At 24.5% G+C, this 14,560-nt stretch overlaps 2 protein-coding genes across 2 annotated transcripts; both read right to left on the bottom strand.

Annotated features, from left to right (window-relative positions):
- Positions 1–6,338: 6,338 nt before the first annotated feature.
- On the bottom strand, positions 6,339–8,707 carry Phum_PHUM490060 (Deoxyribodipyrimidine photo-lyase, putative; the record flags this gene model as incomplete). Its single annotated transcript, XM_002430500.1, has 7 exons — positions 6,339–6,701; positions 6,772–6,912; positions 6,979–7,146; positions 7,234–7,463; positions 7,568–7,752; positions 7,837–8,088; positions 8,526–8,707. 7 exons carry the CDS (start codon positions 8,705–8,707, stop codon positions 6,339–6,341), a joined length of 1,521 nt encoding a protein of 506 aa, XP_002430545.1.
- A 2,119-nt stretch (positions 8,708–10,826) lies between these two features.
- Positions 10,827–11,675, bottom strand: Phum_PHUM490050 (uncharacterized protein; the record flags this gene model as incomplete). The annotated part of the gene is made up of 2 exons (XM_002430499.1): positions 10,827–11,325; positions 11,356–11,675. 2 exons carry the CDS (start codon positions 11,673–11,675, stop codon positions 10,827–10,829), a joined length of 819 nt encoding a protein of 272 aa, XP_002430544.1.
- Positions 11,676–14,560: the final 2,885 nt, after the last annotated feature.

The raw sequence follows: 14,560 nt of genomic DNA, 5'->3' as shown, positions 1-14,560 counted from the left end.
TCTCTTATTTGAATATAAATAAATATATATTTTGTAGATTTCCTGTAGTTCTCCTAAGTATAAAAGTATTGTAATTAAATTTTTTAATTTTTAAATTAAACAAAAAGAAAAAAATGGAAAAAAAAAAAGTAAAAATTATTTAAACAAAACAAAAAAATAATTTTTTTAAAAATTTAATTAATTAATAAAAAAAAAATTATAAATAAATATAAATAAAAATAAATAAATAAAACGTAAAAATCAAATGAATTTTAAATAATAAAATTTATTATTATTATTATTATCAATATGTGTGCTTTTACTACTGGAAAATGATGATGATGATGATGATGTTGGTTTGTTAATGGTAAACAAATATAATCAAATAATAATAATAATAATAATAATAATAAATTTATTTTGTATTGTCATTATTATCGTCATTAAAATTGTCTCTTTTAATTTTTTTTTTAATCGATTTGCACGTAAAAATCTATATATATATAAATATATACATAAATGTAATAAATTAAGATGATAATGATAAATAATAATAATAATAATAATAATAATAATAATTTAATAATTTAATAATTTAAATTAAAAAAAAAAAAAATTTTTTTTTTTTTGCTTTTTAGAATTTGTTTTTTTTTTTTTTTTTCGTTTGTTTTTATTTAAAAAAAAAAAAAATTGAATAAATTTTTTTTAATTAATAAATAATGTAATTATAAACTGTACATATAGAAAAAAAACAATAACAATAATAATAATAATAATAATAGAAGAAGAAGAAAAACAAAAACATACAGACAAACAAACAAAAACAAAAGAAAAAAACAATTGAAATTTATTATTATTATTATTCACTTTTTGTTGTCGTCTCTCATTTTTTTTATTTTTTTTTATTCGTTTTAAGAAATTATCATTATTATTATTAATATTATTATTATTATTAGTGTAAAAAAAAAAAAAAAAATGTGGCATAAAAATTGTTTTTTTATTATTCTTATCGATAACAAATGTAAAATTTATATATATATATATATATAAATGGATGTGGGGAGGGGAAGGAGAGGGGGAAGAAAATGTGAGATTTTTTATGTAAGAGAGAAGACAATTTCATATAATTACACGTGTTGTAACAACAAACAAACAAACAAACAAATGTTTGTTTAATATTTTATTCTTTGTAAAATTGAAAATAATTATTTAAAAAAAAAAAAAATTTGAATTTTCTGTACATACGAATCCAAAAAGTGATTTAAAAAAGCGGGAAAAATTATTATTATTATCACTAGTTGTAGTGGGGGTAGTAGTAGTGGAAGAATTTTATAAAGCTTTTTAACGATGGTTTTTAGTTTTGTTTGTAAATGAAACATGAACGCTGTTGCTCCTGCTGCTGCTGTTGCACCTACTTTTTCCCGGGGGGCAAAACGGGGAGGGGAGGGGAAAGGGGGAGAGAGAGATAGATAGAGGAGGGAGAGGGTTTTTTTTTTTATATAAATTATAAATAATAAAAAAAAAAGTTTTGTAAAAATGTTTCAAATTATTCTTATTTTTATTATTATTTTTTTTTATTTTGTTTGTATGTTTGTTTGTTTGTTTTAATTAAAAAAATTATTTTGTACAAATTGTTTAAATAATAGGTGACAACAACAACAACGCGCAACAACGCTTAATTAATTAATTATTAAAAATTGTCTTCTAACGTCCGAGACTGAATATTTAAAAAAAAAAAAAAAAATGTATTTAAATCTTGTATTATATATTTTTCTCTTTCCAGTGATTATATATATATAAATAAACCATTCTGTACATACACGGGATCCCTAGTTAAACCCCCCACCCCCCAATAAAATCTCTCTCCCCCCGCCCCGCCCCAGGCACACAACAAACAAATAAACACAAACACGTTTGAAATTGTTCTTCTCTTAGGTAATCTCAAACATTTTTTTCCCCTCCCCTTCTCCTCCTCATTTAAAATGTAAAATTTATAATAAAAATACGTTTGGGTGTATTATATTTATATATAAAGAGGGGAAAAGGGAAAATGTTTTGAAACAGTTTCTAAAAAAATGAATTTTTTTTGTTTCAAAACAATTTTTTTTTCCTTTTCCTTTTTTTTTTAATAATTGTAAATCTCACATGTAATAATATAATTTTATTGTTTACATTTATATATATATATATATGAATAGAATGGAAAAGATGATGTATACATAATAATAATAATAATAATAATAATAATGATGATGATGATAGGTAACAATAATAATAATAATGATGATGGTAACAATAATAATAATTATATAAATATGTGTGCAGGATTTTTTTTTTTTGAATGTAACGATTTTAAAGTTTTAAAACTATGTGCTGTTGTTTTGTTTGCTTGTTTGTTATCATTATCATCATTATTATTAATGGTGGAAGTAGTAGTGGTGGTGGTGGTAGCAGCAGCAGCAGTAGTAGAAATATATATTTTTTGTAATTTGTGCATTTGTATGCTGCTGTTGTAGGCTCCTCCTCCTCCTGCTACTTCTGCTACTTTCACTGTTTGTCTCTTTTCTGCTTTTTTTTTGTTTCTTTTTGTTTGCATAATAATAATAATAATCATAATAATGATTATGATGATGATGATGATGATGATGATTTTGTCAAACAAACAAAATTGTTTTTATAGACAGGCACTGTTTTTAACACAGGCATTCAAAATTAAATTTTTTATTTTTTTATTTATTTTCTTTTAAATGGTATAGAAAACGGAAACGGAAATGAAATCGTATCGAGAGGTAAAGAAAAAAAAAAAATCAAAATAAAATCAAAATAAAAATCAAATCAAAAAATAATGTAAAATCCATCATGAATCCAATCAAAATAAAATAAAATTTATTTTATTATTATTATTATGAATAAATTAATGATGATAACGATAATGATAATAATTTTTATGTGTTTATACATATATATATATATATATATATAGAAAGAGAGAGAGAGACATAAAAGTAAATACACACACACACATATATATATATAAAACTTTTTTTATGATGTTTGTAGATGTGAACATTTCTTTTTTTTTTTTTTTTTAATTTAATTTTTGTAGTTTTTTTTTAGTTTTAAGGGTTTTTTTTTTTGTTTAAATTGGAAAAAATAACATTTAAAATGAATTTTTTTATTTTTTATTTTAAATAATTAATTAATGATAATAATAATTATAAATGAGCGATGTGTGTAACATCAAATATTAATAATAATAATAATAATAATGGGGATGATGTAGGTATGGCGGAATTGTGTGTATGAAAAGAGTAGAAAGGGAAAAAAATGTAAACAAACGATGACGGAAGTGGTCACGTGATTTGATGCGCGAGTCTGTGAGATATAATAGATAGATTGTAAACGGAAATGGTTGCTTACGTCATCGATTTGTTTTGTTTTTTTTTTTTTTTTGCGATGAGGATATCGTCGTCTCGTCGTCGTCTTTGTCGTTTGATCGATTGTTTAAAAAAAAAAAAAAAAAAAAATGAACCCCGTTTGTTTTTGTTTTGGAGAACGGGGCAAACAAACAAACAAGCAAACAATCATTCATCGTGAGTGAGTGATTGATTGATTGATTTATTAATGCATTATTAGGCTTACTTTTGTGTTTGCATATATTATCCAATATTATATCGTCTGCTATGTGTTTAATAACATGTGCGTGTAGCGTCCTTTTCCCTTTCGTTTTTTGTATTGTGCATTAAAACGCAAAACACGCAAACAAACAACAAACAAACAAACGAAGAAACAAATGGGCGCGGGGTAAAGAGTAAATAACGTCATCGATTATGATGATGATGACGGTGATGACGACAACGATGACGACGACGATGATGATGATATGCGATCGTTTTGGTTTAAAAATAAGAGTAATAATAATAATAATAATGATGATGATGATGATGATAATGTAAAAACACTCATTGAAACACTCTTTGACGATGATGATCATTTTTTTTTTTTTTTTTGCATTCAAATTTTACTTTTTCGTAATTAAATAATTAATTAATTAATTAATTATTATTATCATTGTAATAAATCAAAGTGAGAGAGAGAGAGAAAGTGAGGAAGTTAGAGAGAGTGAGAGGGTAAGAAAGGAAGTAAGAAAAAAAAAAATTTGTAAATTTTATTGAACAAAATTCGTAATGTGAATATTGTACAGTTTTTATTATTTTTTTTTTTATGTTTAAAACTACCCCATGTAAATAATACACGACAAAAATAAAAAGGTGGGGAAGGGAGGGTGGGAGGGAGGGGAAGTAAAAATTGCGTAAAAATTGTTTTTAAAAATTGCTTTAATTAAAAAAAAAAAAACCAAAAAAAAAAAAAAATGAAAAAAAAAAAAAACATGGCTTCATTTGAACGTGCGTTTTTATTTAAAAAAAAATTCATTTCCCGCCTTTTTGTTTGTTTTGTTTACTTTTTACTTTTCCGCTTTCTGCTTTCTGCTGCTACGTCACATCGTCTGGTTTTTCTTCATGTCAGTTTTACTTGTGTTCTCGCGTCGTTCAAACGGAGCCGAACGAAGACTGAATTTGTTTATAACGAAAAAAAAAATTTTTTTTTTTGTGTTGTGTCGTTGTCGTCGTTGTCGTTTATTAATTAATTAATTAATTAATAATTAATATTTTGTGAAAGTTTTTTTTTTCAAAAAAAAAAAAAAATGTCAAAAACGTTAAAAGAGTGTTTCGTCACGTGGGTAGGAAAGGAAAGGTAAAAAACGATTTGCATTCACTGATTCTTTTTTTTTTTTTTTTTTTCTTCTTCATTTTTCTTGTCGCTTTTTAAACGTGCGAATGATTGATTGATTGATTGATTGAATGAATGAATGAAATCATTATTAATAAATCAAAAGAAAATTTATTTATTTTATTATTTAAATCAATCGAATTTCGGCTTCTTACTTGATCATTATTAATCATTTTATGGGAAAAATCTACGATCATAAAAATCGGTGAATATTATCATTATCATTTTACATTATTATTATTTATTATTATTATTATTATTATTAATATAATCAATCGCTTTAATTTAATTTAAAATTATATATATATATATATATAAATATAAATAAATATAAATATATATTTACACGATTTAAATAATTTTTTTTTTTTTTTTGACTTGATGTAATATGTAAAATTTTCAATTTAGATAGGTAACTTTTATTATTATTATTATTATTATTATTATTATTATTATTATTATTATACATATATATAATATTCGATAAAAAAAAAATATATATTAAAAAAAAAAAAAAAATTTTAACTTTCTTTCTTTTTCAATTGTGATCCTTATATTTTCTTGGTTTCTTTAAGGGGTTGAAAAAAGGGAGGGGAAGTGTGGGGTAGGGGGAGGGGAGGGTGCGCAGGGGGGTGGGGGTGAAATAATTTTTTAAATGAAAAATCGTTGAATAATCAAAAATATAATTCATTTTTATTTTTATTATTATTATTATGTGAACAAACATACAATTTTTTTTTTTTTAATTATTAACAATAATCTAAATTATATTATTATTATTATTATAATATTATTATATATATATATATAATAGGAGGAGGAGGAGAAGGAGAAGGAGGAGTTAAAATTCACGCGGATCTTTCATCCTTTGTATATTGTCCGCCATAATCGTTATTTGGATCATCATTGTAATTATTTGTTTCGCGAAAAACATTTGTCGTACAATAAATTTTATTATTATTATCGGATCGTAGTTGTGTTTGTTGTTGTTGTTGCGATTGTTGTTCGTTATTAAAATCGTTGTTGTTGTTGTTGTTTAAAGTTCCATCATTTAATATAATATACGTTTGTTGAGGTATGATACGTTCTTGATTTCTACACAACAAATTATTATCAAATGTTGTTTCCGTTGTAATATTATTATTATTATTATTATAAATTGGTTGTTGTTGTTGGTAATTGATCGGTAGAATTTCCATTTTTCCATACGTATTATCATGACAATAATTATCATTATCTAATAGATTTTTATTCTTTTGTACGAATGGAAAATTGTAAAATTCTCCAGTTTGTAAACCGTTGACGAAAATTTCATTTTCTTTATTTTTAACTTGTTGTTCTTGACATTTTTTTTGAGTTTCATATTTGACCAATGATGCCTGATGATGATGATGATGGTGCTGTTGGTGCTGTTGGTCTTTGTTGTTCGAAATCATACACGTTTCATCTAACGTCATGCTCGAGATTGTTTTCAATGTTCCTGCAGTGGAAAAAAAAAAAAAAAAAAATTTTTTCAAAATCGATTATTATTATTATTAATAGGAAAAATGTTTTTTCTTTTTTTCATTTCAGGTACCCTGACTCCGATATTTGCTCAACTGTCTATAAACTTGTTTCATTCTTTCGATGTTTATTTTACTGACGATAGAATGATTGACCATCGGTAGTGGAAAATCTTTACCGATGATGCATTTGGCAGCTCTTTGTTCGGTTTCAGGTGCCAACCAAGGTTCGTGAATGTATTTCGTCGGGAAATTTTTCAAAATCGGTAAGTACTTCCTTATGTAATCACCGTTTGGATCTGCTTTTCTACCAAATCGTACGGGACAATAACAATGAAAAAATTGTTGAAAAAATGACGAACAAGATAACCACATCCACATTCCGGCATTAACCGACCAATCCGCATCTAATAAAAGTTCGTCGAAAACCTGGACACACAAAACGTGATAAATAAATATAAATTCTCCCTGTTTTCCGATGGGAAAACATTTTTCACACCTTCATTCCTTCTTCCCAAGAAATCCACAAATCTCCTCTTGTTAAAAAACAAGCAACGGCATGACGTGCCAAATGATGAATCCAACCTTCTTCTCTAAGCTGCGTCATTATGGCGTCGATCCACGGAAATCCTGTCTGTCCCTGTAAAAAAATTTTTGTTACCTAATAATAATAATAATGATACGTTTAAAAAAGAAAAAAACTAACGTTTGCCCATTTGGCAAGTGCCTGAGCATTTTCATCCCATGGGATTTGTACGCAAATCGGATTTTCATTCATTTTATCAAAATTAGGATTTTTTGTTGCTGCGCAATAGAAAAACTCCCTCCAAAGTAATTGTCCGTGTAGGGAAAGAGGAGGCATCGCCTTTTTTATCTGTTAAAACAAACAAACAAACAAACAAAAAGGTTTAATTCTACATTCTACTTTTCCACAATGACGAAAAGTAAAACTTTGAATAACCTTTTTATACAATTCGACGAGTTGATAATAGAATAACCTTGTAGAAAGGCACCCGAACCTCAGGTACGGACTCAATCCAGTTTGACTAGCCAATAATGATTGAGGAGTCATTTTGGGATGACCAAAACTAGCAACCCAAGCTTTTCTTTCGAGGTGTCTTTCTAAACGAGCTAAAGCTTCACTTTCGCCCCCACTCCAAACCGTTGGTTTTAATTTATCCGTTTCAAAACCTGTATAAACGCAAACAAACGATTTGAAATTGTTGAGTACAAAAAAAAAAAAACAATTAAAAAATTTTAATAAATTATTTTTATTCAACAGACAATCATCTGACCGAGTTCTTCCAGTGTTGGAACTCCATATTTATTATCATGATCATCGGATAGTGGAGTTTGTGAACCTTCCAAAAGGTTTGCCGTCACCGTTTCTTCAGGTTCCGGTGGTGGACCGATATTTGCAATGATCGTTTGAAATTGATGGTAAGTCAAAGGTGGATTTCCGCCATTTTTTTCTATTATGCTGTAAGGGAAAAGGGTTATACTAACAAAAATCCAAAACCGTGGCCACCATACAACAAAAAAAGAAAATGTTTTTATTTTTTACTGTTCTAATTTATAAAGTGTGTGTGATGATTTTGAAACGACGCTAATTCCAAGTTCTTTACACATCGCCATTATGTTAAGGTCTCTCACTCGTCCAAAAGGTTCAGGATCTTCTTCGAATGTTAAATTTGTCGTACCCCATTCCTTAAATAATTTAGGTAGTGTATCAGCCGGTTGTCCTCGTATAACAAACAAACGGGAATTTAGTTTTCTCAAACTTCTATCCAAATCTTCCAGGCACTGAAGTAAAAACCTGTAAACAAAAAATTTTTTCGTGGAACCAGACAAAACGTTTTACTTTTAGTTCATTATGAGTTTTGAAATGAAGGATTTGCAATTCATAGTTTTTGAATGAATTTACATCATCGGTTAAAAGTAAAAAAATTATGTACATAATAAATAAACTTAGAATGACGCGATATATATATCACATAAGAGAGTTAAATAAATACATAAATAAATTTTTTTTTGTTATTTTAATATTCGTTAAACAACAACAACAACACATACAAATAAAATTTTACACTCACGCATCAAGGGATGGGGGAAGGGGGAAAAGAGGGGGGGAATGAAATAGAAACTCACGTTAATCGTCTCGTTTTATTCTAGAATAAAATTATTTTTTTGGAAAAAAAACGAGATTATTACCGATGATGACGTAAAACTTTTTTTTTTCTCTCATTGACTAACCTCCATTTATTAATTCCTACATTTGATGACCCAGCAAACCATGGATCTATAACAAAAACGCAACGAAATGTCACAGAATTTTTTATTCCTTCTCTAAGACTTGGATTATCGTGAAGTCTTAATCCTTTACGAAACCAATGAACCGTATGTTTTCCTGAATTTTGAGACGAATTATCAGACATTCCGGACGTCATTATTAATTTAATTTTTTTATCTGAAACGAAAACCAATATGTCGGTGTTCCTAATGGAACTTTGAATAATTTTTTTACAAAAACTTTTACGAAATCACTAATTATTTAATTTTTATAACTTTATAACTTACCGATAAACTTGTAGATATTTACTTTTGTGAAATATTACACACACGAAAAGAAAAACAAAATCGTTCAAATCAACGGTTTGTTTGACAAATGAAAACCATTTTGTCTTTCGTACCCGTTTTAATTTAAATTTTTTATGAAAAATAACAATAACGGATTTTAAAATATATAATTACAGTCGAATAAAATATAAAATGGAAAAAAAATACTCATATACGATATATATTCGAATAATATTAAAGAAAGCAAATCCGAAAAAAACGGTAAAAAAAGAAAATCTCGTTGTTTCTCGCATTCGACGCGAACGTAACAATTCAAAAATTCAATCATAAAAACGTTTTCATGCACACCGTGTCCACGTGACCGGGATTAATAAAAAATTTGATTGGTTAATTCTGATCACATGACTTTTAGTCACGTGTCACTAACATGACAGAATCGAACGATTTAAAAATTTAGAACGCATTTTTTTTTTAATTTTATTTTATTTGGAAAAATTTTTTATTTTAACGAGACAAAAGCCCCCCCCCCTCATTTTTAAAATAAATAATTTGTTAATTCTAACAACTACTACTACTACTACTACTACTACTACCACCGGTAGGATGAATAAATAACGAAAAAAAGATCAAAATATTTTTTTTTTTACTATTAAAAAAAATGAATATTAATTAAAATTTATATAAAAATAATTTACATAAATATGTATATATGAACATAATTTTTTTTTTTTTTACCATCAGCCACACAAATTAACTTTTTTATTTATTTATTACATTATTATTTAATAGAGAAAATAAGTATTATGTATAGTTTGTCGAAATGTAAATTTATTTAATCTTTAAAAATTACGTAAACAAACAAACAAAAAAAAGGTTTTTTCTTCTTCTCTTCAAACGAATAAATATTAAAATTTTATTTTTATTTAAAAAAATTATTATTATTATTATCAATATCATTATTATTATTATTATTTTTTAAACATGGAAGAAATCGGATAAAATAAATTTATATTTTTATTTTTTAATTTATCATCAAAAATTAAAATCCTTATGTTGATGATGATATCGTTAAGGAATATCAATAGGCACCAAATATTTCAGAAAAAAAAAAAAAAAAAAAAATTGTTTTTAATGATACCTCACACAACAACAACAAACAACAAACAAACAAACAAACAAACAACAAACTTTTTGTTTGTTTGTTTGTTTAAAAAAAAAAAGAAAATCTTATAACTATAGGAAGTAATTAAATAATTAAAGACTTTTTTCTGTTTTGTTTTGTTTTTTTTGAAAAAAATATAAAATTTTTATAATAATAATTAATTAATTTTAATATATATATATATATATATATATATATATATATATGTAGTTTTTGTATCAGAATTTTTATCAATAATAATAATAATAGTAATAATAATAATAAAATAATAAAAGTAATACCTGCCGAAATTTTTTTTATTAATTATTTATTTATTTATTACAGTCTTTTGAAAGCAGAAAGTTTTTTTTTTTTCTCTCTTATTAGTATTTTTTTTTTTTTTACAATTATAATACAACAACAAACAAACAAAAAAGTTTTAAATTAATAATAATAATAATAATAATAATGAAAAAAAAAAATAATAATTGACACTTTTGACAAAAATTAAAAAAGATTTCAAAAGAATTTAAAATAAAGATATAAATACGTTACAGTAAATGTATATTATTATTATTATTATTATTATTGAGCATGTACAATACGAGTAATTATTATAATTGTTAGACAGAGAGAGAGAGAGAGAGAGAGAGAGAGATTGCATTTTCTTTCTTTTTTTAAATCAGGTACTCATAGCGTGTGTTTGTGTGTTTGTTTCATTTGATACATAAATAAAAATAAGTTGAACGTGTATTATCATAAAACATCCCCTTTCAAAGGGGTTCATTTTATAATTTTTTCGTTTGACACTTATTGTTAAATGAATGAATGACGTATTACTTTCTCTTATCGTATTCCCGGAATGACGTCATAACGGTAGATCTTCTTGAATATCCTCTCCTGCACATGGTTATACTTTTATCTTCGCATTCTTTTTTAACTTTAGCTATTATGTCGGCCACTAATTTCTCTTCTTTTTCTCTCTGTTTTAAATAATCTTCTTTTTTTTCATCTTTCGTCATGTTTTTCTTTTGTCTATTCGTTCTACCGCACGATTCTATAAATTTATACGATCTTTTCCTATATTCCGTTTCTTCTTTTTCAATTCTTTCCGTCACAACTTTCACATCCATCGTTTCCACTTCCTCCTCATCCTCCTCATCCTCTTCCTCTACCACTTCTTCTTCATCTTCTTCTTCTTCTACCAAAACTAATTTCTCTTCTTTTATTATCATTTGAGATGATGATGATTCTTCATCGTCTTTTTTCTCTTCTTTTTCGGCTTCTTCAACGCTTCCGTGACGTGACACGCAATGTCCGACGTAACCTTTGCTACTTTTAAAAAACGTATTGCACTTAATACACTTGATTAAACCCGCAGGAAGACCCGCTGTCGGTACGTGTAGTTTATATTTGTGCCTGTACCAATGAGTTCTCGAGGGTAATACTTCTCCGCACCATTTACACACGACCGTACCATCATTTTTAACCAGGTACTCTAATAAATCCGATCTCGCTTTTGGTAGATTATCAATTATTTCGTTTATGCTATCGTGATTTGTTTTTTCAAAATATTCGTGTGATAAAAAATGGAAGCCCGGAACTTCCGAATTTTCCGATACAGCGGAAGATTGCGATGGTGGTAGTAATGGCGGTGGTATCTCTTCTTTTATTTTTATTTTCATTATTGTAGGAAGTTTTTGTTGATTTTCATTCGTGGATTCATTAAAATCCCGAGAATTTGATGAATTATCATTCGTCGATTGATCTGCAATAAAATAAAATAAAATAATTAATTTAACGGAAATCACACGATTAACGGAAACGGAAACCAACCGTCTCCCTCCCTTCTCCTCTCTCCTGAAACAAAATATTATTATTATTATTATTGCCAAGGTATTATATTATATTTATTTTTACTTACTTACATAACAAATAAATAAATATATAATAATAATAAAAAAATGCTTAAAGTTTGACAAATCAAACAAATCGAAAACCGGAAACGATTCGTACCTAGAAAAAAAACATAAATTATGACGTAAAAGATGGGGGGGGGAAAAAAATTTTATTTAAATTTAAATACCTTTCAAGTATTATAAATAAATAAATAAAAAAAAAATTTAAACAAATTAATTAATTAAGTTTTAATGTGATAATATAAATGAAATAAGTTTTTTTTTTTTTTTCTTGCATTACATTTTTCAAAAAAAAAAAAGAAAAGTTTCTACAGGTACTAACAATTATTATTATTATTATTATAAAACAATTTTTCATACACTATTATTATTATTATTACTTAATTTATATTAATATTAATATTTATGTATTTGCATTTTCTTATCGATTTTTCATTAATTTTCTCTTATCATCTCTCTTAACAGATTAATAAAAAAATAAATAATAATTTGAAATACATAAAATTTTATGTAAATAATATTTATGTATATATGTATATTTTATTAAAATTCGAAAACAAACGGATAAAAATAATGATGATAACGATTTGTATGTAAATTCAAAATTTATCGTGATTTGATATCTTTTTAAACAAAACAAAAAAGTATCATTATTATTAGTATTATTATCATTATTATTATTAACAGTTATCAGTCTGCATTTTCCAACGATTAATTATTTATTTATTTATTTATTTATTTGTGATTAAATTTTTTGCAAATTTTAAAAAAAAAAAACGGACGGATAAATTAAATCAATAATTTATTAAACCGGAAATTAAAAAAAAATCTTATGATGATGATGATAATAATAATAATAATAATAATAAAACGTTACAATAAATTAATTAAAACTACAATAACTAACGTGTTGTTAATAATAATAATAATAATAATAGCGACATTAATAATTAACTGATTGTGTTTATAATAGTATTAATTAAGGAATAATTAATTTTATTTATTTATTTATTTATTAGTAACCAGAGTTATTATTATTATTAATTAATTAACGTACTAATTATTTACATTAAAAAAAAAAAAATAGAAAATTATAATAATTAATTAATTTGTGATTGATTGCACAAAATAAAAATAAAAATAATAATAATAATAATAATAAACTACGAAACAGGCAACTATTTATACTTTAATTAATTTTATGTATATATATATATATATAACTATTAACCTTTTATTTATTTATTTATATTTGTTTACACTTATGTAGGTAGTAATAGTTTAATAATATTTACCTACTCATTCTATTTATTTATTATGTTTGCATTTAAAAAAAAAAAAAAAAAACGTTTTGGTAAAGTTAAAAAAAGACAGAAATAGAGAGAGAGAGAGAGAGAGGAAAATATATTTTAATTATTAAATCCCTCTTACATATAAATACATAATTATCATCATTATCATTGCTTTCTTTCTCTCTCTCTCTCTCTCTTTCTCTTTCTTTCTTTCTTCCAATTATTAATTAGTCTTGATTTAAAATTAATATAAAAATTAATAACTTTTATGCGTGATTTAAATTATTATTATTATTAATAAAACTTTTTTTTGTTTTGATGAAAGAAATACGTGCGTGCACGTGTGAGTGTGCGTGTGTATGCACGTGTGTGCGTAATAATTAAATTTCTTTAACCAATAATATATTACACAAACGCGATTGATATTAAAGCTTAAAGCACCCTTTTACAAGAATATATCTTCTTTCTCTTTCTTTTTAACAATAATAATGATAATAATGATAGTAATAATGATAATAATAATAATTTTTTTTCCAAGACTAGTAGTATTAAAAAAAAAAAAAAAAAAAAAAAATTCATTTTCCCTACCAAAAATTTGAAATTTTAAACGATAACATTATTATTATCATTATTATTTGTTTTTATAATAAAAAAAGATACATATGTATGTATGTATTATCATTATCATTATAATTATTATCATTTTCTTCTATTCTTATTCGTTTGTTGTGCTTTGCTAAAAAAATCTTTTTTTTTTTTTTTTTTTTTTTTTTTTAAACACTAAAAAAAAATTTTACAATTTTATAAAATAATAATAATTTTTTTTTCATTTTCATTTTCATTTTTTTTTTAAATGCGTTTTGTACATACAATAATAATAATAATAATAATAATAATATTTATACTTAAAACAAAACAAAACTAAAAAACTAAAAAAATAATTTTTTTTTCTTCTTCATTTTCTTTTCTTTTTTAAAAAAAAAATTTACAATAAAAAAAAAAAAAACCAAAAAATTTTAAAACATCACATAATGAATAACCGGGTTTCATAAATTCTTCCTTTTTCTCTTTTCTTAACTAATCAATTACAAAATAATAATAATAATAATAATAATAATAATAAAATCGATCAAAACCGGATAAATAAATTTGGTTAATTATATAAAATAAATAAAATAAAATAAATCAAAAGTTTATATGCTGAACAAAAACAAAAATTAATGTTGGGTGTTTATTTTTTCACCGTTTAAAATATTAATAATAATAATAATAATAATAATAATAATAATAATGACTAAAACATAACAAAAATAAAAATAAATCAATTCTGAAATTTTCTTTTCTCTTTTTTATGTTCTT

This window comes from Pediculus humanus, genomic scaffold (assembly GCF_000006295.1).
Source record: "Pediculus humanus corporis 1103172108259 genomic scaffold, whole genome shotgun sequence".
Lineage (NCBI taxonomy): Eukaryota > Metazoa > Arthropoda > Insecta > Psocodea > Pediculidae > Pediculus > Pediculus humanus.
This window is presented reverse-complemented; position numbering and strand designations above follow the sequence as displayed.